The sequence below is a fragment of the Pteronotus mesoamericanus genome, unplaced genomic scaffold, assembly GCF_021234165.1.
Source record: "Pteronotus mesoamericanus isolate MK-2021 breed Mesoamerican mustached bat unplaced genomic scaffold, CSHL_Meso_final contig_50, whole genome shotgun sequence".
NCBI lineage: Eukaryota > Metazoa > Chordata > Mammalia > Chiroptera > Mormoopidae > Pteronotus > Pteronotus mesoamericanus.
The window spans coordinates 43,650,011-43,677,471 of NW_026555186.1; the positions used below are offsets into that span (position 1 = coordinate 43,650,011).

Below are 27,461 nucleotides of genomic sequence, written 5' to 3' on the forward strand. Positions count from 1 at the left end.
TTCAGTTCAGACCTCCATCCTCTTTATCCCAGATCAGTGCAAGTGCCTGCCACCCCTCATATTCATTCTCTACACTGTGATGAGAGTATTTCTAAAAATACAAATGTAATTGTGAAACTCCCCTGCTTAAAACCTTCCACTGGTCCCCTGCTACTTACAAGGTTTGCAAGGCCCTTCTTTAGCCTCAATTCTTGCCCCTTCCTATTCCCACACCTCATTCACGATCTGGCCAAACTACTAACAGTTCCCTGAATACCAGCTTTCCTCTAACCTCAGACTATTTCATTTCTTGGCCTGAAATGCTCCTGCCACCACTGGGCTTGTGTTTGTCATTCAGATCTCAATTTGAAGGTAAGGATAGAGATATAATTATCACTATTTCATAAATGAAGATACTGAGACACAGAGAGTTTAATGGATGTCCTCAAGGTCTTGAAATTAGTAAGTGGCAGAGTTGGAATTCAAACTTAAGCACACTCCAGAGTATGTAAGTTCATTTTTTTTTTTACTCCTATGTTAAATACACATTCTTTAAAGAAGAGCCCAAAGTTAAATACCTACTTACTGAATAACAACTATACCTCATGTACCATGCTATGCAATGTACACTTACCTTCCGTTAAGTTTCTAACCGCATCTTCATACTTTTTGTCTTTTAATGCTATAATGCCTAAACCAATGAGGCCTGGACCGCTTTTTGAATCCATTTCCACTAGTCTGCAACAACACTGCTGCGCCTCATCAGTAAGATTTCCTGGAATTAAAAGAAAAAGTTATTAGCATACATATACCAAATTTCTAAGCATCAAAACCTATATAATTTAAATCTCAAAAGCTGTCTTAAAAAAGAAAATGAAGTGGCTATTAAAATTGCACCTTTGATTTCTACCCACCTGAATCAAAACTCTCTTATTCCACAGAAACACAATTCATGACAGACCACTCTGGCTACATAAACTGTTCTTATTAGGGAAAACATACCAGGGATAAAAAGTAAAAAACCCAATCATGTATCTTTCCATGATTACCCATACTTAGAGTACCTAAAAACTGCACACAGGTAAGAAAAGTGTGGCTAGGTACTTGAAAAGAGTTTCCAAAAGGCTAGGATGAACACAAAAAACTTTTAAAACAAGGTAAACTTTCCGAACACGTTCCCCTTTGCTAACATCTGGGAGTACAATTATAAAAACAAAAAGAGATTTGGGAGGATTACATTCATGTTTAGCTCTGTGCAACATGTTCTTTACATATGACCAGATGGTACTTATAGGAATTCTCTGTAGTGTTCCCGAAAGCTATCAGCAATAATAATACAACTGATCCTGTGTCAAAACACAACGAATATTCCAGCTTCAACCCTCAATCCTCCTCTCCTCCATACTAATTCCTGTTGAAAATACTAGCTAAATGAATGTAGAGGATGCCAAGAGGAAATTGACTTCATTGTTTTTGAATAGAAAATCATTTATTTAACTTACCTGCTTTTTTTAACATTTAAAAGATTCCAAGATTCCAGATTTAATGACTTTAAAACACACAATAAGGCAAGCCAGACCCGGACTAATGAATACTAAATCTCCTTGGATAAAAGGTATTCTGAAGAGATTCAGGGTAGATGCCAAGTAACACCTATGAGAACTATTTCCTAAAGTTTACTACAAAAAAGTGAGTTTTTTAAAATAACTAATTCATTTCTCACATCCCAAAGAAACTGATCACTACTATAGAATTTTTCTTTTAAATAAAACTAGTGGGAAAAAACAGCATGTACTCAATTCTTTATTTTCACCTGGCTTTTCTAATATTTCTAAGACACAAAATCTTAAGCCCTTTTCTCTTTCCATTGAAAAACCTAGCTTGCTTACCCTCCCCATTTCCGCAATAAAGCAAAATAAAATAAATTAAAAAGTCATTTAGCATGAAATAGCATTCATCAGATGACAACTGTGAAAGCTATTCAATACTTTTATGTGAAGCTTTATAAACGGAGTAACTTTGAAAATCAATCTTCAAGTCTCAACATGCTGAGAAAAAAGAATGAAATATATTGTCTACAGAAAGAGAACGCAGTGATTAACTTCTGTGAAGTAGCAAATTTCACAGATACTAAAGTACTCTGGGGGAGGATAGAGACCTTAGAATTTTCAGTTCTTCATACAAAGAAAGTTTGCTTTAGAGGGGCAATAAAAAGAAGAATAGGAGTTATTAAGCAGTATCCTACTGTCCTGCATTAACTATTAAACTTCCACTCCAGAATACTGATTTACCTTAGACTGTACTTAAACCTAAACTGCTCTATTCCACAAGTTCTTACAACCAAAAATTGAGCAGGGAAAGCACTCTTCCTTGGTGTACCATATGGATAAATATCCACCCACCCCATCTCTCCTTTGCCAGGATATAGACCTCTTTTACTTTCAATTTTGCAAAATATCCACCCCAAACCTATTTCAAGAATTTTTTTTCACATAAATCAATATACTCTATCCAGTCTGCATAATCTCTCTGCTACCCAGAGGCTTAGTCAAGTTAAGAGACTTATTAGAGACTTAGTCAAACACTGAATTTAGGTGCGTAACTCTTAAAGATTATTCGATCCCATTTCTTCTATATTTTTATAGGCTTTTGCAATATAAGGACCGTGTTTACTCAACAAATCCTCATACACATAAATGTACTTATTGAAAAAGCATTCAATTAGTTCTCAAGAAGGAATTTCAAAGTATCATATTGTGCCATTTGGCATATGAGCAGGTCAAGAATGAGGAAATGGTACAAACCACTGATAGCTGAACAGGCACAGAAAGAAAAGAGTGAACACTAGTCATTAATTTAACAGTAGAAAAAGGGACAGAGAGGGATGTGTACCAGAGGCAACACAATAAAGAAAAGCAGTCTACTTATACTGGAAACACATTGGGACTTGCCTTAAAATTTGAAGAAACTGGGTGATTTTGAAACTATATTTCCTATCGACAAAATACACACACACACACACACACTCGCTCACAAGCATACTCTTGGTACTGAAAGTCTCTTAGCATGCCTCATTCTCCTTGACCTCAATGCGTTGTTCATAATGCTAACTAGCCCTTTCTTCTTAAAACTCTCCTGCCCTGTGATTCCATTGCAATTCTGCTCCTCCCCTAAAAGCTTTTTTCCCCTTTCCGTGCTTCCTCTTCCTCTCCTTTACTTGCAGTCAGTCAAGTCTCTGGACTGCTTCTTTTTATACCTGCTCCGCACTTCTACTTCTTCCTACTTACTCCATCATTGTAATTTATGTTACAATTCAATAACTGTGATTTTAAAAAGATTATGCTAATAAAGGCCTCCTAATCACAAAGTCAGTTACAGATCTCGTTTCCAAAATGCTCTTTGGTTGCCTTCTGTGCTGTTCGCAGGCCCCCAACCTTCCTCCCTGACCTCTCCCCTTCTCCGTCCCCTATTTCCCTCTCCCCCTTCTCCTTCCTCTGCCTTCAAGCTGGCCAGAACTGCCCAGGCACAGTTTTCATCTTTTTGCCCTTACCCTGCCTCTGAAGTCATCCACTACACTTTGTTCTCACCTATTGCTGTGTACTGGTTTGATATGATTTCAAATCCACTTGTTTAAAACAAAAAATGAAGTTTTTTTAAAACTTTCGTTTTCCATTAGAATTTATTCTTTATCAGTTTCAGGTGTAGAGCATAGAGGTTCGACAATCATATCCTTTACAAAGTGATTCCCCTGATACTTAAAGTACCCAACTGGTATAAAACATAGTTATTACAATATATTGATGACATTCCCTATGCTGTACTCCATATCCCTGTGACTATTTTGTAAGGACCACTTCATACTTCTTACTTTCTTCGCTTTTTTTCACCCAGTCTTCCAACACCCCTCCCCTCTGGCAAGCATCAGTCTGTCCTCTGTATCTATGAGTCTATCTCTGTTTGTTCATTTATTTTGTTCTTTAGATTCCACATGTAAGTGGAATCATGTGGCATTTGTCTTTCTCTGTCTGACTTGTTTTTAAGAGTAAAGTTGTTTTGATATAAGAGTGACATAAGATGTGTCAGGATATCATCATCTCATCTGTTGTCACTGATAAGCACTCAGCAGCTCAGAAGCTCAGCTGCTCAGGGGCACCACTGGGGACTTATCCATAAAAAAATATGAAGGAGCAACTACTTCAAGGGAACATTTATTTAAGTACTGAGAGTTTGTGAGGACTGTTAGAGTGTTTGGTCTGGACAAGGGGGCCCTTTGCTGATCCACAAGCTCTCCAAAGACCTTTGGGACATGAGCTCCCGTGACAGTAAAGGCGGCCCTTTTACCAGGAATGGTGAAAGCTGTGCAGCAGCCCCTGGACAGAGAACATCCTGCCAGCCAACGCCCGCACCGCGAGCGCTGAAGTTCCTCCTAGCAATGTGCTCTAGCAACAAGGGACTTTCAGGGTTTTTGTGTGGCAGCTGGAAGTCACCTCTCCGTTGGTTAAGCCATTATGCCTGGAGAAGAGAACCACCAACCTTGTAGAAAAGGTACAGCACAACTAAATCTGTGCTGTATTTCTTTCATTTCCCCTGGCCTTAAACAAAATGTGACCGAGCTATTACTGGTTTGGAGTATGTAACTTTGTTACTCATTTGTTAAGAGACCTTATCCTGTATGCTTACTGGCTTGTGAAATTCCTGCAATAAACCTGTGCTAAATAAACTGTTGGCAAAGACAAACCCCGTCTCTGAGCATAATTTGCCACCTAAAACAAAACACCTACATATAAATGACTCCCGAAGCATATGTCTAGCCTTCATATTGACCGCTCATCTGCAAACCATGGTGGGCAATCCCTTTTGAATGTCCGCTAACATCTCTCAACAACTTACCTTAACACAAGCCATTACTCCACAATAGATCAATTTTTCAGGACACCTAGAAGTTAAAATTGATTTCTCCCTACCTTCACCTCTAAAAATCTCTTCTATTTTTTCCACTCATTGTTACTTTTAATTGCTATCATGTTCCCAGTATCACTTAGTCTACTTAATCAAGTCTACCTTCTATACAATCTCTCCTGCACATCATTTTAGTTGAAGACTTTACACTTCATAAATTAATTCAACATGACACTTCTAATGTTTTCCTTCCTCGTGTCTGTGAAAAGTGCTCATGCAAATCTAAATCTGACTCAGACAAATAAGGGGAAAAAATCCAAATTGCCAAAAAATATCCAAGAATGAAGGTAACAGTTCTAAAATTTAATTCACATACCAGGGGCATATAAGTACAAGTAGGACTTAAAAAAGAAAATTAAAAAGGGGAGAGCTGGAACAGATGCAATGATACTTTCCAAAAGGCAATTTCTCCTTGGTTACCTCCTAGAGTAGTTTTCAACCATTTTCCTATTATGAAACATGTGATGGTCATTCATGTACAGAGCATTCCCATGTGTATACTCATTTATTAACAAAGTAAAAAAAAAATAAATGATTAGTAAAGCTCTTCAATAATTTATAGTCACTACCATATTGGTGCTGGTACTGTTATTTTTATTTCAATGACTGATTTCTGTGAACTTTGTTCACATCAGGTGAATACAGGCATGAATAGAAATAATATTCAAATTATTTAAAAACAACTTATTCAGCTCAGATATTAAAACCAAGAACAGAAGCTGTTGTGAAAACCAATACAGTTCCTCTGTAAACTGACTGAACACCAGCCTTGGGCACAACACATCCACTGCTACAGGTTTTGGCAACTCCCAGCAAGCTAGCTGCTGCTGTTTCTCAATTCCCCCAAAGAAAGTACACAGAGAAGCAAGGACATGAAGCATACACTGAGACACACTCTGACTTGAATCTGCTCTGTTTCATTAAAAGAGTAGATAATTCACACTTCATTCCTGTATACTGCAGTATTTACAATAGTATACTTGCAACACTATAACATCAACACTGGAAATGCTAATCTTCCACAAAATCCTTTGTGTGACATTCATAGCCCTATATAATGTAGTCCAACCTACTTAAAGCAAAATATATCTTAGCTATTCCTTCTACTATAGCGAATAAAACTATTTTACTATTCCCCAAAACTGCACTTAGCTCCATACCTTTGCTCATGCCATCTGGAGTACCTTTGACCTCTTCCTGTTTATCTAATGTCTATGGAAAATTCAAGACCTTCTTCAATCCCCACATTCAAAAAGACTTCACTGATCAACAACTCATCATTCCTCTGTATTACTATACTTTTCCCTACTTACTGGCTTTCTCATATCACAAAGACTTTACGTTATATTTCTTTTTATATCAAGAAATACTGAAATAACACCTTACACATGGTAGGCACTAAAACAATTTTTGATAGTAACATCATTCCCACACATTCGTATACCTCTAGGACATGAAATATAATAAAGAAGAAATTACCTGATTCAATTAAATGCAAACAAAGCACTTCTAATGGATATTGTACAGTGGGATAGATGTTTATCATTCCTTCACAGGCCTTCTTCAACCTAGCAGTTTCATGAGGAAACTTGAAAATATAAAAGTAAAATAAACTAAGTAGCAGTGAAATATACTTCTGGGCACTTTCCTATTTAGAAGAGAAAACTCACATTAGAGATCTTAAAATTCAACTTACTTTGGATAAACACTGAATGAAATGTCTATAAAGTACTTGATGATCTTCACTAGGAATCTTATCGGATAAGTCCAGTGCATTCTCAAAAGCAGTTAGAAGCTGAAACAAATAAACAAAAAACTTATCATCTAGAGCTTATTTAAATGACAATTCTGAAACGGTTGAGTGTATAAAACTCACACAAACTAAACATTCAACTAACTGCAAATGAATTTTATTGTATGGCCTTGACAATTTCAATGAAGAAAAACATGTATATGTAAGCTCTGGAACACATTCTGACTCCACTGGCCAGCAGACTGCACTGAATAAGGGATAACTAAAAATTAGCAACATTAATTTAACAAAACAGTCTTATAAATTTGCTGTTCCTTACAAAGTGGTCAACCAGAGAGGTAGAGTCTTACATGCCAATGTAGCTGTTACTGCTCAGGTCATTTTTAAAAGATCTCTCCTGAAATCACCAGCATGTTCTTCGGAACATCTTTAATGGTAGTAAATTTTCAAACTTAAAAATATATTTTACGACTTTATACTTTTGGTAAAAGAAAGCCAGAAATGTAATAAAATAATTTTTTTATACAGTATCATTAACTGACTTCTAAGAAAATTCCAAAAGAGGACTTCTAAATATGTTTTGAGCAAGACCAGCAATAGTTGAATCCAAGGCAAGCACTTTAAAGGATATTATTCATTTGGTTATTTGTTTTACACTTTTAAAAAGATGTCCCATGGCTCTATAATGAAAACTCATAATACAGTTCACCACCTCAAAATTTTCTTTATGAATTACGGTATAAAGTCTATGTAAATAAGCAGAAGTCTACTGCTCTGATGGAGGAGGAGGAGGAGAAGCTGCCACTGTTTAACTGCCCTGCCCAGTGTGGCTCAGCTGATTGGGGTGTTGTGGTGTAAACCAAAAGCTTGTGGGTTTAGTTTCTGGTCAGGGCATATGCTTGGGCTGCATATTCAGTCCCAGTCGGGGCGCCTGCAAGAAGCAACCAACCAATGTTTCTCTCCCTCTCTGTCCCCCTCCCTTCTCCTCTCTTTAAAAATTTGAAGCATGTCCTCCATGTCCTTGGGTGAGGATTAAAAAAAAGGAGTCTAACTTGAATAGTCAAGAACAAGGGGTTTAAAAAAAAAAAGCAATGAAGTTAATCCACATGGAAAATAGGCAATACATGTTTTTCTGAACACACTTAAGTAAGATAGTTATCATTAGCAATCAAGGTGAAAATAATCACCTTCGAAAACCCTTTTATAGTATTTTTAACAGAAGTCAATTCTTAGGATAAGTATAATTAATTCTCTTTCGTGAAGTGTAGTACAGATAACTCAAAGACATTTTACTTATTTTGGTATGTGTTTGATTTTCTGGTAACCTATACTGTTTCTGGAAAATAATGGAGTCATAATATGAAGGTATAATTTAAGGGAAGTTGGTAAATCATCTAATTTTGTCACTGCTCAATTTTTTCCACAATTGAATCTATACACAGATAAACCTACACACAAACAAATGCAAAGCTTATTCTCACATTCTTATCCCCAACACTTAGGATTCTGCTTGACATTTAGTAGACTCTTGATAAACATTTTCTGAATAAAGGGACAAATAAATGAGTGAACAAATGAAGAGCTTCCCATACTAAACAGAGCCTATCATTGTTTACATTTAAAATTTCTATTCAATTTAAAGTGTAGATTTAAAGGCTATATACTATAATAAGAAACTAAGATCATTTTTAAACTTACAAATATTAAAAACAGAATAATGGAGGTATTTCCCATAATGGTTCAAAAGCCATGTTTTTTCAATTATTTTGAAAATTCATTACAATTACTTCAAAATCTGCATATTAAAAGGAACTATTTCTTTGAATTAGTACTCATATCATACGATTTCACTCATGTGTGGAATACAATGAACAAACTGAACTAACAAGTGAACTAGAGGCAGACTCACAGATGGAGAGCAGGCTGACAGCTCCGGGGCAGGGGTGGCAGGTGGGAGTGGGGTCCTGGGGCTGGAAGGATCCAGCAAAAAGAAAAAGGACTCATGGACACGGACAACAGCGTGGTGACTGTGGGCGGGGATGGGGGTGGCGGAGGTGGAAGAGGGTATAAGGGGGGATAAATGGTAATGGGGGAAAAGTACCATAAAAAAACAAACCATTAAAAAAAAGAATAAAGGAAGTATGATAACAATATTCTCTAATGAAATAGAGAATATCAACTTCTTACAGGAAAAAAATATATACTTTAAGTATATATAAAAATATATACTTTAGATATATATATAAGAATATGTATGTGTGCATATATACACTTTAAATAAAATACTCTAGTTGAATTGTTAAACTTCAAAGTAACTTAGTTCTCTTAGTTCATAAATATACAGAAACATGTCTGTAAGGTACAACTTTTTAGAAATTATAGCAGTTTTGTAAAATCCAATTTCATAGTTTCTTTTCACAGTGAAAAAGTAACTGATCTCTTGTTGCATCTTAAGAGAGTAAAATTCTGATATCCTGAATACTAATTCCACTCGGTCCAGACTTAGTATAAGACTATAGGCCACTAATTCTGACTTTATTGGGAAAAACCTCTGAATTTAAAACTGAACATTTATAAAATATCTATTCTGACATACAGTACTTTTTTATATTCTAAATACATCTTTATGCTTCCATTTTTTAAATTCAGGGGAATAAACAGGGCAATACCAATTGCTGGGTCTCATTGTTCTGATCCTCAGTACTCTCAGGCAGCAACTGAGTCAATTTCCTCCAGAGCTGATGAAGCTCCTGGTTGTCTGCACCTCCTTCTTGCCGTGTCTTTATCAATTTGTGCCATGTTCGGGCCACCTATCAAGGAAATTGAAAATGGTTGTTTTGTCTTCAATATTAAAAATGTCAATAAAGAAATAAAATTTGCAAGTAAAAATATTTTTATCTGCTAATACATAAAAACAGCAAAAGCTCAGAACTCCACCTATTATGAACTCCATAAAAACTAAGTTGATTGGGTAAATCTACACAGTCGTTGTATCATTAGTATGACTGAGACGTCCTAACAGTCCTCATAACTTATAGCATCAGCTATGGAGACACCACAAATAGGCTGCTATATTCTACACATAATGCTTTTACTTATTTTATTTATTCCTGCAGTTTCAAAAAGGTTTAGAAGTTATAAAGCCTGAAATATGAATTCTGATTCACAGTTTTCAAATCACTGTAATTTATATTATCCCTCTAAATTATTTTAATTCCAAATTAATTAACAATTCTACAAATGTTCCCTTAAGCTAAATGAAAGCTTTATTCTAATAACAGTTTTATTAAAAGGAGTATACTACCCCCAGAAAATCATTAACCAACCTCTACGTGTTTCTTTTCTTGGTAATACAGATCCACAAGTTTCTTACAGACATCACACCACTTCTGTTTGTCAACACTTAGAATACAAAAAAGAATTTTCAATATGATTAATAGAAACAATCAAAGACTTAAAACATCAAAATTAAAATATCTTAATAATACTGTCAGGTACTATTTTAAATCAGAACATACTACATCTTTCATGCTACAGTAAAGTTTTATAAAATGAGACTCTCATAAAAAGAAAAGTTCTAAGAAATATTATTTATCTTCTATTACATTGATGGAAAATACCGAAGTCCCCTGATGAGTCAATCCTCTTACTATCAGTATTTGATTCTGTTCTCATCACAATCAAGGGATTCTGTTATAACAGTGGAAAAGAAAAACGTTTCCCAGTTCCCAGTAAACGTTTGGAGTACTTTTATATAATTTTTATCCAGTTTTCTCATTCATGCTTTTAAAGAAACTGGCCTTTCCCCACATACTGTTTACCTTTCATAAAGATCCAGGAGCTTTTTGTAAACACGAGTTAAGTCATCCTTAGCATTTATCTGATTACATTTCTCATACAGGCTTGCCAACCCCTAAAAGAGGAAGTAATAGAGGTTATTCTTCCAAAAACATCTACTGTTCCTGCATTTATTTTGCTAAAGTAACAATCTATAAACATTATGTTAAAGATAATTATAATTAATAAATGTCTGAGACTTGTCTCCAAATAATTTGAGATGGAGGGAGTAGGTGAAAGCTTCGATGAAAAAAAAAATCGACTGTGAGAGGATTTTTACTGTAGCTGAATGGTGGATATAGAAGGATTCACACCATTTTCTTTTCTTTTGAAAAAATATTTGAAGTGTTTTGCAATAAAAAATATATTTTAATGGTTATTATACAATCTTACCATAAGTACCCTAAGATATTACCATATGACACTACTTTTTTAGAGTGAAACAAACAAAAAATCCAAGTAGTCTGTAGAAATTGCCATTTTGTTTCAATAGAGATCAGGGCTCCTCAACCAACCAGTATATAATAAAAGCAACCATCTAAGTCAGTGATTTTCAACTGATATGCCACAACAACTTTTAAAACATGCAATACCTGGCTATTTAGTAAGGGGCACCAATCTCTTTTCCCTTATATTGTCAAATAAAAAAATGACAACAGCTAACACAATAGTCATCCAGTGTGAATAAATCAAAATTATACCCATTTTTTGTCAGATCGACAAAAAATATATTTTTTGGTTGCCACAGAATTTTATTAATCAGTTTGTGTGCCATGACATGAAAAAGGTTGAAAATCTCTGCCCTAAGTGTGTTACCAGATACATTCATTCATGTTCTTGTTCATGTAAAGCTGACACAGATCCGTGTTCTCCAGAGCCTACTATTTTCTTTTAATCACAGTTTCTAAGATGTGACTAAGATATGAAACAAAGCTATTCAATAAGAAAAAATTGGATAAGCCAACTAAAAAACATAAAGATGATTACATAAGAAAAAAGAATTGTACTCAAAGAGAGCATTGCAAACTTTTAATATTATTTTTAGAAAATGTAATATACACTGATTTTCTCTTAGGTAAGCATAAAGTATATTCATGATAAGTGTTACATATGCACTCTAAATTATCCCTCTAAATTATTTTAATTCCAAATTACATAACAATTTTACAAATGTTCCCTTAAACTAAATGAAAGCTTTATTCTAATAACAGTTTTATTAAAAGAAGTATACTACCCCCAGAAAATCATTAACCAACCTCTACGTGTTTCTTTTCTTGGTAATACAGATCCATTCCTCATATCTGGAAATAATTCATGATTCCATTCCTCATATTTGGAATTAATTTATTGGATTGGACTGTTAAATAGCAGTAAATGGCATCATTGACACTACTTTTTTTAAAATTAACTTTCAGGTTTAGAAGACCAGTAAATTAAAATTTTTTTCTCATGTGGGATAAGTGGAGGCTTACAATTTTTAAAAATACAGCTGTCACCTGTAATTTTAAAAATGGGGGGGAAAAATCTCTCTCCTATAATACAAGGAAAAAATTTTACATACCTGCCAAGCTAGTAATTGGTCTGGCTCCAGTTCAGCAGCTTTCTTATAGGCACCCTGGGCCTGATCGGGTTGTTCTAGCTCAGCTGCAGCAACACCAATAAAAACCCAGGCATTATAGTTATTTTTCTCTTGTTTTAACACTGTCTGGTTTAAAAAAACAAAAAACAAAAGAAAAGGCCATTACATTTTGGAAGGAATGGACAAGCAACAACAAAAAAGGCAGTCTACTTTAAAGTCAAAAAATCTAGATCCACCACTAACTGGACAACCTTAAAAAAGCCACTTAACATGTCTGGTCTTCAGTTTCCTCAGTGAGAGAGGGAGTTAGACCTGATCGGTAATTTTAAGGGGTCTGAAATATAAGGTGTATTTTTTAAAAGATGCCCAAGTAATACTGATGTGTCCACCTAATGCGCCAAATGCCTCCCCTTGTCCCTTGAGAATACTGGGTATGAGAGGGACACTAAGACCATTCTTACCACCCAACCATCCCGCCTGTCTCCACTCCACAGTGCTACTAGTTGACTCACAAAACTGTTTTCCATATCGTTTCACTTTATCCAACTCCCATATTTTCATTTACCATGATAATATTTCCCCACATTAGACAGAGAGAGATTTTCACTGAAATTACAGGCTAGAAAAATAGACCGACCCCACTGTGACAGTACAAAATTTTTCCAATAAACAGTGGTGATGAATGTTTAAACAACACCTGCCAACTAGAACAAAACTTGTATGTAGAGCTATTACTTTCCGAAATAACAGCTACTTGCTAAGGTAAACTAGTTTGAAACAGAAAGCAAAGAAAACAAAAGTAGTAGCTAAAATGAAATCCGCTCTTACGGTTTAATATATTCTAGAGAAAATAAGAACATTTCCATGAGTTGAACAGGTCAGATTATTAGGTTCCCGTGTATCCACACAATGCTTCTAGCGGTCTGTCACCGACGCACAGCACAAATCCCACCGCACCCAGTGTGTTGCCTCCTGAAACACCGACAACAATGAGGCTGACTACCAGAGCTGAGCTCTAAGCACCGCGGCCTCACTAATGCTTATGTCCCCCGCGCCGAGAACCGCGACGGCAGGTAACTGCTGAGCACACCAGAAACGCCGCAGTCAACCAGAACCTACTACCTGCCTACTGGGTCAGGTTTCCAAAACTTGAAACAGGCCTTTAAGGAAATAATTACAACAATGTGACAAAAGCACATATGTTTGGAGAAAATATAACACGTGAAAAGACTTTATCTTAAATACTAAAAAATGTCAATGAAGAAATAAAATCTGTAAATAAAAATATTTTCATCTAATACAAAAAATAGCAAAAGCACAGAACTCTGTTTATTACAAATGCCATAAAAACTAAGTTGTAAAAACAGTCACGTGGATGTAAAGTACAGCATAGGGAATATATTCGAAGGGATGTAAAGTTATAAAAATAGTCACAGGGATATAAAGTAAGCATAGGGAATATAGTCAATAGTATTTTTTTTTAAGTACATAACTTCAAACTCCATCTACTCAAGCCAGAGAAGTCTCCCTATAAAGGATGCTTATACCAAATTATAAAAATACAAAGGCAGACAAAATGATAATCAGACAAGACACAGTAAATACACAGATGCAAGATTTCTTTATAAAAAATTTATTTAGTCTCAACGAACATTCTACATTACTACACATAAGTAATCACACTGACTAGTTCCCCATCTCTGCTTTCTAGCTGGGTCCCTCCAGTATAAACTATAAACTACTTGGCGGGACCCATACTGCATCAGAAAGAAGCCTGTGGGGGTGCTGGTGGAGCTGCTGTATGTAACAACAGAAGCAGATTCCTAGACCGCCAGCGCTGAAGGAAACAGTCCCGCTCCCTCCCCCGCCGCCTGTGACTCCACCACAGTTTGAATGGAGTGTCTGCCCTTCTGTTTCAGAATTAGTTCTGTCACTGCCTCCATCCCTAAACCTCACAAGGGCTTCCTCTACCCCTTGAGACTCTCATCATACAGGGATGTGTATTTCCCCCACTCTTACCCAATGCCCTCCCTCTCACTCTCTTAAACTCTTCATTGTGCCCTCTGGAACTCCCATTCTGGACCAGCCCAGTTTCCCTCTATATTTTCAACCTTTCTTTTAACTGTACCAAGTTCTGTCTCGACTGAAACCTAGCTATTCCCCGACAGATCTTACGTGCTGCAGTTGACTTCTTTCCTCTTACATCCCTCATATCACAGAACCAGGAATTGAGAAAGGGGTTCTCCTTGCTCACGGTGTCACCTACATTCCTCCTCTGCTCCTCCCTCCTTCAAACCCCAGTACCTCTGAAGCTCAGCCATTCAGCTCTAACACACACACACACACACACACACAGAATCCTTCTTGCTAGCATCTATTAACCTCCTAGGAACTCACCTTTCCTTCCGTGAAAATTTTGTATCCCTCCTCTCCATCTCAATTCCTGTAACCATCCTAACATTCACGCCAATGACCCACTGAACATGGTGGCTTCTTAGCTACTTACCCTCATCGCTACTCAGCCATCCAAACTCTGGATTTCCAGCACGCCCCTCTCCCATTCTCCCACGGCAACGCAATTCTTTAACCTCGGGCATGTGTAATTTTTTAATGCCACCACCTTTTTTCTCATTCACCCCATTTCTCAATTTTCATCCCTCCTTCCCCAGCTCAGACTCCACGACCCATCACTGTCATCACTCCCTTGCAAACACCCTCAACACCTTTGCTTCTCTTTCCCCTCATCTTTCTTGTTAACCATAGTTGAATTCCATCCTGCCAAGTCACCAAGTCTGAGAAGTTGAGCATGAAGGGAGAAATCACACAGCTGTGTTCACAGATTTCACTTTACTAACATGAAACTTCCAACTAACATTCATTAAGGCCTGGTGATCCTTTCAATCCTTACTACTATGTTTGTTTTCCTACCATGAACAAAAACTACTTCCTACCTCTTTTTTTCTAAATTTATTTTTTTATTTAAGTATAATTGGCATACAATCTTATTTTGGTTATATTAGGTTAGTTTCAGGCGTACAATGTAGCAATTTGACATTTTTATGCCCTACAATGTGATCCCTCCACTAATTTTAGTCATTATCTCTCACTGTGGACACTTGTCCCAATATTATTGATATTTATTGAAACCTCTTTTGTCTCGAACCTCTTTTACTCTTTCATTCTCACTTCATACTTCGCTAAGAAAACAGAGCCAGCAGAATGGATCACTCTCAGCTTCCCATCCCCAAATCTCCAAACCTGACAGCATCTGGGTCTGCATCTATCTTCCCTCCTTCTGAGAAGGAAGAAGCATCATAGACCCTCTTCGGAAGCTCTGGATCCCATCACCTCTCTTACCTTCCCTCCCTAGGACCTCACTCCTCCCCTGCTACCGTCCACTTCCCCTCACGCTCAATTTCTCCCTCTGAACTGGAACATTCCCATTGGCATACAAAGGCACTTTAGAGTCCACAAACCAAACAGAATTAAAGTGTAAATATACTCTTAAAGAATGCGAGCTGTAATATACAGTTATGTCCCATAGTAAACACATCAAAAGATATCTAATAGATATTCAGGTTTTAAGAAGTTGGCTTTGATAAATTACCAGCACGAAGACAGACAAAATTAAGTGTGACAGGAGCAGCTTATCCCAGCACAACCACTTTAACGGTTCTACTAAACAACCTCACCACCTTTCTTATAGTTAAACACGAAATGATTCACGTATTATAAATTCGTAATGCTTGTAAAGAAGGAACATACTTTTACTGTAGAAAAACAAACTATCAGTTACCTTGCAATGTTTCAAAGCTTCTTTGTATTCTTTGTTTCTGATTGCATCCCGCGCACTTTTTAGTGCAGTCTTCACTTCCTTGCTGGACATTCTGTCAAAATAAACAGTCTGACTGAGTACACAATAATAGCCTGCCTAACTAACAATTCTGGCAAACTTAACCACCTTAAAAAGGCACATGATTCCTTCCACTTGGAACACTCCTTCCCCTGTTACTATACACATAGCTGATCCCTCACCTCTGCAGATTTTTCCTCAGCTGTCCATTCTTCAGGGAAACCTTCACTGGCCGCCCTGTTTAAAATGTCCACACCGCCTTACCGCACTCTCAGCCACCCACTATTCTCTTAAACCCCCTCCCTAACACTGCCTTTACTTTTCTTCCAAGCACTATCACCTTCTTATACACTTATATTTTATACACTATATATTTTATTTATCTTACTGATTATCTGTTCCCCAACCTCATCAGAATGTAATTTCCACGTAAGCAAGGATTTTTGTCTGTTGTTATTCTTGCTTTTTTTCCTGCGGCTGTATAGTCAGCACCTAGTAGCTGACAAATTATATATGTAAATAAATATTTGTTGAAACTGAGTTGTATTTGAATTATACTCACTAAATTAGTAAGTGAAAACAGAGATGATCTATGGGCCAGGAGCCAAAACACATACCAATTTAGATCCAATTCTACACTAAGCAAGATTTAGTAGCATAAGTCTAAGTCACAGAGTATAAACACTGACACAAATAAATTTCATTAACTATGATATAAGAGTTTAAGAAAGCTCTCTATTTTTAAGCCATTCCTTTAATATATAAATCAGAATGTTAACTTTCTTCACAGCAAGAGTTACTGTAGGATTATAGTAATATAGTATTCTTTATAATGTAGTAATCTTTGAAAAGAAATAAATGCAGTGTTTACACTTAAATGAAGGCAATGAGTATGCAAGAGGATTGTATACCAGCTTCAGCCATAAAACGATATATCAATTGGTAGTCCAAGTATTTTCATTTACTTCTGGCCAAAATGGAGGCATAAGTAGATACACTTTGACTCCTCACACAACCAAAAGGATACCAACAAATTTAAAAACAAAAAACAACCAGAACTGCCAGAAAATCAAAGTGGAATTTAATTTTGGAAGTCCGACAACCAAGGAGTCAAAGAAGAAACGTTCATCCAGACTGGTGGGAGGGGCGGAGATGGGCTTGGCAGCCCCACATTTGCACACAGATAAACCAGGAGTAACAACTAGGGAGTGAGACAGAGGACAACCCAGCATTCCAGCTTTGGGAGCGGTGATGGAGAAGCCTCAAAACCCCTGGCTGTAAAAGCTAGTGAGGGTTGCAGCGGCAAGAAAAAGTCCCAGCCTCACAGGAGAGTTCACTGGAGGGTCCCAGAACATACACAAACCCATCCACCCAGGAATCAGCACCAGAAGGATCCAATTTGTTTGTGGGTAGTGCAGGCAGTGACTGAAAGCAGGGTGAGAGCTGAGCAAGCAGCAAAGTTCCCTTATCCCTCCCCCACATACAGCACCAAAATTCAGCCACGGTGGGTTTCTCTGCCCTAGTGAATACCTAAGGCTCCACCCCTTACAACATAACAGGAGCACCAAGACAAAGAAATATGGCCCAAATGAAAGAACAGATCAAAACTCAAAAAGAACTAAGTGATGAGGAGATAGCCAGCCTATCAGGTGCACAGTTCAAAACACTGGCAATCAGAAAGCTCACAGACATGGTTGAGTATGGTTACAAAATAGAGGAAAAAGTGAAGGCAATGCAAAGTGAAATAAAGAAAAACATACAGGGAACCAACAGTGAAGGGAAGGAAACTGGGACTCAAATCGACAATTTGGAGCAAAAGGAAGAGATAAACATTCAACCAAAACAGAATGAAGAAACAAGAATTAAAAACAATGAGAGGCTTAGGAACCTCTGGGACAACTTTAAATGTTCCAACTTCTGAGTCATAGGGGTGCCAGAAGGAGAAGAGGAAATGCAAGAAATTGAAAACTTATTTGAAAAAATAATGAAGGAGAACTTCCCCAATCTGGCAAAGAAAATAGGCTTCCAGGAAGCTCAGAAATCCCAAAGAAATTGGACCCAAGGAAGAACACACCAAGACACATCATAATTAAATTACCCAAGAATAAAGGTAAGGAGAGAATCTTAAAAGGAACAAGAGAAAAGGAGACAGTTACCCACAAAGGAGCTCCCATAAGATTGTCAATTGACTTATCAAAAGAAACCTTACAGGCAAGAAAGGGCTGGAAAGAAGTATTCAAAGTCATGAAAGGCAAGGTCCTACATCCCAAGATGACTCCATCCAGCAAAGTTATCATTTAGGATGGAAGGGCAGATAAAGTGCTTCCCAGATAAGGTCACGTCAAAGGAATTCATCATCACCAAGTCCTTATTATATGAAATGTTAAAGGGACTTATCTAAGAAAAAGATGAAGATCAAAACTATGAACAGTAAAATGATAACAAACTCACAACTATCAACAACTGAACCTAAAAACAAAAACAAAAACAAACAACTAGAACAGGAAGAGAATCACAGAAATGGAGATCACATGGAGGGTTATCAGTGGGTAGCGGGAGGGGTGAGAACGGGGGAAAAGGTACAGGGAATAAGAAGCATAATTGGTAGGTACAAAAGTAGGCAGGGGGAGGTTAGGAGTAGTGTAGGAAATGGAGAAGCCAAAAAACTTCTATGTACGACCCATGGATATGAACTAAGGCGGGGCGGAATGCTGGAGGGTGAGGGGTGCAGGGCAGAGGGGAATAAAGGGGAGAAAACAAATGGGAAAACTGTAATAGCATAATCAATAAAATATACTTAAAAAAATAAATTCTTAATCACAAAAAAAAGTATTTCCATTCAGTATAATGATATATTATTTAATTTCAAGTAAACTAACATATCTTAAAATTTCACAACTTATTCTGGTTTACCAGTAAACAAGTCAAATTCAAGCACAACTTGATGTTGAAAAAAAAGGAACATTTCTATTTTTTGCTGACTCCATTGAACTCTAATATCATCAGGAATGTAAAACAACGTTCCAAAAATATTAATCTGTTAAAGACTGCAGATGTTCAAGGGAGCAAAATGAACTAGGAAGACAGCTCACTGACATGGTACATCAACAGCCCTTAATATCCAAATGGGGCTGAGGTAGAAGTACACAATCAAAGAAGTTATAGAATTTTTTTAAAAAAACCCGTTTGACTTAAAGAATGTTATATTAAAAATAATATAAAAATTAAGATATCATAAAAGCAATTTATCTGTAGCCAGAACCAGATTCCCAAAATTGGCATAAAAGTGACTTTCTGCCTAGTTACAACAATTATGTAAATAAAGCAACATATTTCATATGCTCTTATTTTAGAAACTGTCCTCATACCTGAAATTATCTTGGTAAAAACTTATCGGGGCAAACTTCAGAGTGGTTTTTCCCTGTAGTTTATAAATCTAGATTGGAGCAGGCAACAAATTTTAATGCTGATTTCACATTAAGTTTTCTCATGCTGAGGTTATCTTTGGTGGATAAACCTGCAAACAAAAAAGAAATCATCAATGTTGAGGACAACTAATCTAGACCAACAGAAAGGGATAAAAAGACATCCCAGAAAAAAAATCAAGAGAGTACAAGTTTTAAAAGAACAAAAATATTTTCAAGATAAGACCAAGCAAAAACAAAGAGAAGCACGCCACCTTTCCAGGACAAAGATCACCATCTTTTCTATCACCCAGTGTGTGAATGGAAACACATCTGAGCAAGGTAGGACCAACCAGCACTGACACTTCCAAGCTATACACAGCATTTGACATAAAAGAAATAGAAAAGAAGTCCCCTGCTCTTAATAATATAATCTAAATCAAGAGAAAGACCTAAACCATGGAGTCATTAGTGAATCAAATGTTAAACTAGAGATAATGAGTGCATGTGCAATAGGAATTCAGAGAAGAAAAGTGTGGTGTAAATTAATAGCTACTAAAAGGAGAAGTCAGGATTTAAGAATGGAGGGAAGAAAGAAAATTACTCCATCAGAGGCAACTGCATTCGTAGAGTCAGAGAGATAGAAATAAATGTTGCGTGTGTAGGACACAGTGAGAAAACCACACTAAATAGAAGAAGGGACTTGAACAGAAGAAAATCAGGCTGGGCAGGTGAAGGAGAGCACCAAGTTCAGAAAACCTTCCGACAGACAAGCTTAGACTTAAATATAGCAGCAGTCACAGAGCCATTAAATGCTTCTATGTAGGCTACTTTTCAAGACCACTAGAGACAAACTCCATTCTTCTCTTGGTATCCAATTCAAATGGTCAATACCTTTCCATATCTATATCTATATCTATATCTATATATATCTCCATATGTAATTATAATTTCTCATGTAATTACAATTACTCTAGCTTTGGCGGAATCCTCTATTTTTCTCTCCCAATCCCTTTTTCATTAATTTGGCATTTAACATAATATGCTAGCACTGAGGCTTTCTCTTTAGGTAAAATAAATACATATTATATATATCTGTGTGTGTGTGTGTGTATGTATATATGTATATGTGTGTGTATTTACCCCTCCCCCCAACCATGGGTTTTATGTAATTTTTTAAAAGACAAAAAATTCTCGCACTTTCTAGCCCTGGAAATATTTTCCTGTTTTGAGGAGGTGGGATGGAGAAGGGAGAAGCTCATTCACTCACTTTCTGAACAAAGCTCTTCTGAGTACTAACCATCCACTAGGTACCATCAAACTTCCTTCCTGTCACAGAGTAAAAACCTACTTTCAAAAATGATTCCAGGTAACCCCATGCTCCTCTAATTGGGATATTTCCTTCCATTCCAAGCATTTCCAACACTTTAAAGAAAAATCTAGCTCTTTTACAAATCTCTAATCTTCTTCCTCAGCCCTGTGCACTTTCCCCTTACACCTCTTCTCCCATATTTTTCCCTTAAATCTCAACTGACTTTTTTATGTAAGATCATTCATTTTGCACATTTTCACCCCCCAAAAAAGTTTTCTATTAACAACCTAAAACACTTTAATTCAACATATCAGGCATAAAAAGTAGCAACGACAGCACTTAAAAAATGTCAGAAATTCACAACCATGTCAGTAAGACAATAATATACCTCAAAACTAATAAATATAGGTAGATGGAGTGATATATCCTATATACCCCACCTAAAGCTATGGAACCTTAAATTATATTCAGTTGTGCAGAGACAAAGATTCCACAAAGAATAATAATCATAACAACAATAATTATAAATACCAGTAACAATGACAACAATTACAGAAAAGCAAAAAATGATAACTTTAAATCTAATGACAAAAGTCTGAAAGTATTTTGTGGTGACCTTTCCTCTGAAAATAATTGGTAAAAAACAATCTGGTTAAGTAAAAGAGGACTCCAATTACCAATTATTGAGCATTCTAGACACTTACCTTTTACCTATTATCACTACCTCTATCTTCTTTTTTAATAGAATTTTAGATAGTTCCTCAACTGTTATCCATTTAAATTAAGGAAAATATGAGACAGGCACATAAAAGGGATGACATACATAAGCCAAAACATGCTGAACTTTTTAATACACCAAATTCAAGCTCAATTTCCATAATTCATAACTTAAAACATGAGAAATAATTATGTACAGCTTTTCATCTTTTTCTTTCCCAAAGAGACAATAATCTTAATCGCCAAATTCACAAATTACCGATAGTCTAAACCCTACTCTTGCAGGTTCAGGAGGTAAAAAGAACTTCCATAAACAACCAGGTTCTAAAAAAAAAAAAAAAATTCCAGGAACACAAAATACATTAATTGCAATATAAAAAACGGAGCCAAAAGAGAATATCACCTATTTCTATGCTACTTTGTTTCAAATCTAGGACAACTAAGGGCACTTATTTATACCAATCTGTAACATAACTACACTAAAGTAAAACTTGTTTCAAGCCATACAAAGAATTATAAATATTTTTAAATGTTGCCGACATCATGCAACTAGATTAGTCTGCACTTTAATGAAAGTAGAGAAAACTTTTTTTTCTTAAGGTTAAAAATCCATCTCAACAGCCATCTCAAATACTGACACAAATTCTACATGACTACAAATTCTAAGGATCTTTTGATAGCATACCTGGAATAAATTCTGTCAAACAAAATTAATCTAGAATGCTTCATGGAGTGAATGGAGGTGGTTTTGAAAACCGAATAAAGTTTTTTAAAAAACATGCTACCTGAGAACTAGGAAATGAATAAAATTTAGATGAAGCAGGTGGGGATGAACAAGTAACAGAAAGTGAGTTACTAGACTAAAACATACTATCGATATACTTAAATAAAATTAGTTCCACAGAAAAGCATCTTACTGTAAAGAAAACGAAGACACGTGATCCAAACAATGTTTAGGAAAGTAAAAGTTAAAACAAGGGGTGGGGAGGTAATATAAATGTGAAAACCTGATTCTCCCAGATAGCTAACTTGTTTAAGCCTTGATCCAACTAGTTATTTTCACACCTGATTTTGTTAGTCACTTCAACTCTGTTCTTGCAAAATATTCCAGATTTTGTCAGCCCCTTCATTCTGCCATATCCACCCAGCAAAGCAAGACTTAACCTGGTTGAGAAGGGGCTTAGGAATCAGGTAGATCTGGGTTCAAGTGCCATCAGACCCTGGACACCTTACTTCATAGCTCCAAGCCTATGTCCTCATGGGTAAAGTAAAGATTACATCACTTCCCTGATATGTACATAGACGGAGTGCCTGAATACAATATATATAACTCTGCACCCTCTCAATCAACTTCACTACTTTTTTCCTATTCATAACCCACAGTAGTTATTAAAAACTTTATCTACACATATAAAATCTCCAAGCCCCTCCTTCTTTGGTCTCTCAGGAAACAACCTTCTTGCCTATATTCTTCAAAAAAAATGGCTATCGTTTAACACAAGTATCCTCTTTAAGTTGTTAGCACACAAATACTGGATAAAGCCTGCAAAAGACACCACTCCTTCTTCTGAACCACTGAAGCACATATTGGTTGAGCTATTCAACTGACACTTAACAGATACTTTTTATTGTTTTATACAGATATGTCCTGCAGTCCCAGGTCAAAAAAAAATTGCTAAATAAAAATAACATATCTTGATGTCATGTACATAATTACAAGATATAAGGAATTCCTTACATATCCAACACCCATTGAATACTATCTTCCAGCTTCCAAAGCCTACTAAAGAACACTTAGTTTTTTGTTCCCCACTACCCAAAAGCAGTAATTCTCCATTTGCTATGGTTAGAAAGGAAGAATCTTCTCATTAACATTAGCCCACATTACTTTTCGTCTCCACCCCCAGACCTTTCCACCTCTATGTCTTTATTTCCCCCATTCAGCCTGTCCACTTCTGCTTCTGTCCTCAAGCTACGTGTAACTCAAGGCCACATTCAAGTGTCAAGCATAAAGCCTTAGACAAATCTCAGACTAGTCCAAACTTTGTAACACTTATTATCTATACCAACATATCCAAAAATGTATTCTAAGAAATATTAACATGCTCAAAAGTTAATATATGGCCTACTAATTTTGTGAATACTGCACATTATATATGTCCCTCTTTGAAAGTCACAATGTATAATTAGCATTTGAAAGGCTCTGAGAAGTCCTATAGTAAAGATCCACAGATGGTTTAACCCAACAACTCTGCAATGTACATGGGGGACACCCAAAAAAACAGAACTTACTTATTAAAAACAGTATATTTACTCTTACATGTTTAAACTTCAGTCACCTTCAAAGTACTCGCTATTTGATGCAATACACCTATTGAGACTTTTTTCTGCTGTTCAAAACAGTTTTTGAACTTGTTGATTTTGATGCCTTTTAGTCCTTCTGCCATTTTTTGTTTCACCTCTTCCACGTCGGCAAAACATTTCCCTTTGAGGACTTTTTTCATCCGGGGAAACAAAAAAGTCGCTGAAGGGTGAGACTGGGTGAATAGGGAGGGGCGGGCACAGGAGTCATGCCATTTTTTATCAAAACTCATAAATTACCCATCATGAAATGGGCAAATGCGTTGAAAGTCTTCAAAAAGAAATTCACTAAAACTGAAATTCAATGCAGCCTCTCACAATAGCCCAGCTGGCACAGTGATACAGGTGGGTTCCTAGAACACTCACATAGCAGGGGTAGCCTATAAAAAGGCCTGCCCTCCAGAGAATAATTCTGGTCTTGGAGGGGATCCCCCCACATATGTTACTATGAAACACTTACTTCAGTGAACTATTAACATTCTGAAGCACATTACTATTTTCCAAAGTACAAATGGGATATTCTGGTTAGGGCCTCTTGTTTGTTTGATAACTGTACTTTTGGATATCTTTTATACTGCTATTAAATTTACAAGGGTGTGTGTTTGTTTCCCACAACTAGCTTGGAAGTCCTTTAGGAGCAAAGACCATTTATGCTACTCTGTTAGGTCCTAGTGTCTGGTACTTTGAGATATTCAACAAATATTCACAAAATCACTGCAGGTGAATACAATACTGAATTTATTCCATATAGTCACTAACTGTACACTTAGCCTCTTTTTCTTAAGGCAGAATACAGGGTGGATCAAAAGCAGGTTTACAGTTGCTTATATGGAATAAAAGAATTAATAAATAGTAATACAAGAATAAACTGTTTCATATACTCACAACTGTAAACTTACTTTTGCCCCACCTGTACAGTGCTGCTGGTATTTGGGACAGTAAAAGAATTATGAAGAACCAAAACCTAGACCAAGACTTTCAGGTGAAGACTTTGGTGAACTGCAGAGTTAAGTATTTCACTAAAGCTAGCAATCCCTAACAAACAAATCTTTAACTGATGATTTCAACATACATGTAATGGACCCCCCTACCCTCACTGCAACATACATATACATACATGTTCACACAAAAAGATGCACACTCACACCTCAAAAGTTCCTTTTCTAATAAAGTTACTGATTAGCAAAAATACTCTACGGGCAGAAAAGAGTGATCAAAATAAGGAGGAAACCTGAAATTATATAACAACAGTTGGAACAGGGGAAGGCCTCAGGGTGGGGGGGGGGAAGGGGGTATGAGGAAAAGGTGAGAAGCGTAGTTGAACGGGAGAGATTATTCACTTAAAGATAAAAAGTAGAGAAAGGCTGACTTCAGCTCAAAATAAGAACTTTTAATAATCAAATCAGTATAAAAGTGGAATAGCTGCTCATAGGAAGAATGTTTCCCATCACTGGAGATGAAAAGGCAAAGATTGGACAACCCACTGGCAGGAATATTGTAGGACAAATTGAACGTCAGGCGAGAAGTTGGCCTAGAATAGAAGCCTCTTAGAGTCCACCAACACTATCTGTCAGGGGACCTACAATATTCATCTTGCTCCAACCCAATGCAGCACCTGCTCCCACTCACACTGTCAAAGGGGAGAGAGAAGAGGAGAAAAGATGTAGTCCTGCCATCCAGACTAGTAATTCACAATACATGTCCTGTGAAAACAAGGCCACAGAGAAGAAATGCAGTTCACAGAATCAATATTGTGCCACAGATGAAGTTGAACCCATCTTTGAAGAATCTAGATGTCAGTCAGCATTGTTTCTACCATAAAACGTGTTCTACATTCCAAATTAGCTCAAATTTTTAAAATATATCTTGTTCACAAAAGAGCCTACCTGTATTACCTTCCATGCTGTACTATTGGTTTGCTTTTGTTTCCCTAGAGCGTTAAGTTCCTTGAGGACAAGGAGTATTGTTTATGTATTTGCATTCACCACAGATCTTTAGCATGCTGTCTGGTTAATACTTACGCTTCACTAACAGAGAGTAAGCTCAGGATAATATCATGAAATTTTGTAATTAATTAGAGACAGAGTATAAGCAGTGAGTTAGAGCACAGATAATCAAGTCCTACTCAGACTGGCTCTCCGTGTAAGTCATTTAACCTCTCCAAGCCTCAGTTTTCCCATCTGTAAAATGGTGAAAGTAAGGATTCTGGAAAGCACTCCACATAAAAGTATTGGTCATGCAGTAAGTGCTCAATAAATATTTAATATAATCCCCAACATGGAATAAGTGGTATATGGGTATTAAAGAAGGTCTGTCCCTTAATACAATTATTTTATGTAAACACACTGTCAGAGTATAAGAGTTGAGTATATGCTAAGGCTGCAACTCCTTTTCCTGTCAAAGTATTAAAATGACTAATAATGATGTGCAAATTATATACCTGAAACTGTGATAATGAAATCAGGAGTTTGGCTCTGGGACAGATACCTGCTTCTTCCGGATTTCTCCAAAGGAGAAAAACAGTCAAGGACCTGTGATTTTGCTGCAGCAAAACAATGGGTTCTGAACCTACGTCAATTAATCGAACACGTCACACAGCCCAACATATCTTCCTCCGAGAGACTGTTCGGTTCTCCACTTTCCACTTTGAAGGCAAGACGCGCCTGCCTGTAATCTGAAACTTTACTGACCAGGCCCTACTCCTCACCCCCCGCGAGTACAGTACATTCTAACTGCACCTGCAAAGGTGGGAATAAGATGAGGCAGGCTGCAAATTTCCTTGGGGGAACGTATTCGAGGAGGTTTCCATGGTACCCATACCGCATCTGTGCGGGTCCGGCCACAGGCCTCACAAAGAACCACCGATCCAACTTCAGTGACAGACACGCTGCCACCTCATCACTACCCAGCTCACGGCCCCACCTCCCGTTCAGCCACGCCTGTTCAGCACAAAACGAGCATCCCTGACACCTGATCCTTTCTGCAACTAGGTTTTCATTTCAACCATTTCAACCGCCTACAACTTCCACTTCTGCAAAAGCCACACTGACCCGAACTCACCTGGGCGGATGCTTCTACAAACCACTCTGGAATCAGAGCGCATGCGTATACTCTTCTCCATCACGACATCGCTCACGTGACAGGAAGTGGGTGGTTCTTACCGTGCTCGGGATTTGATTAAAAGGCCTTAAAGTGAATTAACGCGGGGGAGTCCACCTTTGCGCATGTGCTCACTCCAACCCTGATGGGAGTTGTAGTTCTGCGGGTGAAGCGCTAGGAGGAAACAGACCTACGATCTCTGCAATCCCCGCCCACATTCTCTGGAGGGTTGGGGGTGGTGGGAACCAGACCCAGGGCCCGGATGCTGGGCTCCGCACACTCTCTGCAATGCTGCTGCTGTGCGTGTGGGTGGTCGCAGCCTCCGCGCTGGCAGCGCCAGCTCGCAGGACTAGTGGGAAGTGGCGGGGAGCAGCTCAGGCTTGGCCCAAAACGTCTAATGTGGTGCTAGTTGTGAGTGACTCCTTTGTAAGTACCTAGAGGTGGCTAGAGCGGGAGGCGGCTGGAGGAGGGAGGCGGTGCGCCGGTCCTGATCCGCTATCCGCCTACAGCGCTTGCAGGCTTTGGGAAGCAGAATCTGAAACTTTTCTAACATGTTTTTCCCCAGTGCAAAATAAGAAGTGCATTTATCTTGAAACCCCGTATACACA

General features: G+C 37.3%; 2 protein-coding genes across 2 annotated transcripts in view; one reads left to right on the top strand and one right to left on the bottom strand.

The window, feature by feature from the left end:
* Positions 1 to 26,878, bottom strand: part of SKIC3 (SKI3 subunit of superkiller complex) — a 77,225-nt gene extending 50,347 nt beyond the window's left edge. The window contains exons 1-10 of the mRNA XM_054578609.1: positions 26,815 to 26,878; positions 19,329 to 19,477; positions 15,904 to 15,994; positions 12,090 to 12,233; positions 10,513 to 10,604; positions 10,018 to 10,093; positions 9,361 to 9,501; positions 6,635 to 6,733; positions 6,418 to 6,526; positions 614 to 754 (exon numbers count right to left, since the gene is read on the bottom strand). Of these exons, the coding sequence (XP_054434584.1) occupies positions 614 to 754; positions 6,418 to 6,526; positions 6,635 to 6,733; positions 9,361 to 9,501; positions 10,018 to 10,093; positions 10,513 to 10,604; positions 12,090 to 12,233; positions 15,904 to 15,993 (892 nt within the window). The 5' untranslated portion in view covers position 15,994; positions 19,329 to 19,477; positions 26,815 to 26,878. The remainder of the gene's footprint in view (positions 1 to 613; positions 755 to 6,417; positions 6,527 to 6,634; positions 6,734 to 9,360; positions 9,502 to 10,017; positions 10,094 to 10,512; positions 10,605 to 12,089; positions 12,234 to 15,903; positions 15,995 to 19,328; positions 19,478 to 26,814) is intronic.
* A 197-nt stretch (positions 26,879 to 27,075) lies between these two features.
* Positions 27,076 to 27,461, top strand: part of ARSK (arylsulfatase family member K) — a 44,526-nt gene continuing 44,140 nt past the window's right edge. Inside the window, exon 1 of the mRNA XM_054578610.1 lies at positions 27,076 to 27,279. Coding sequence (XP_054434585.1) covers positions 27,142 to 27,279 — 138 coding nt within the window. The 5' untranslated portion in view covers positions 27,076 to 27,141. The remainder of the gene's footprint in view (positions 27,280 to 27,461) is intronic.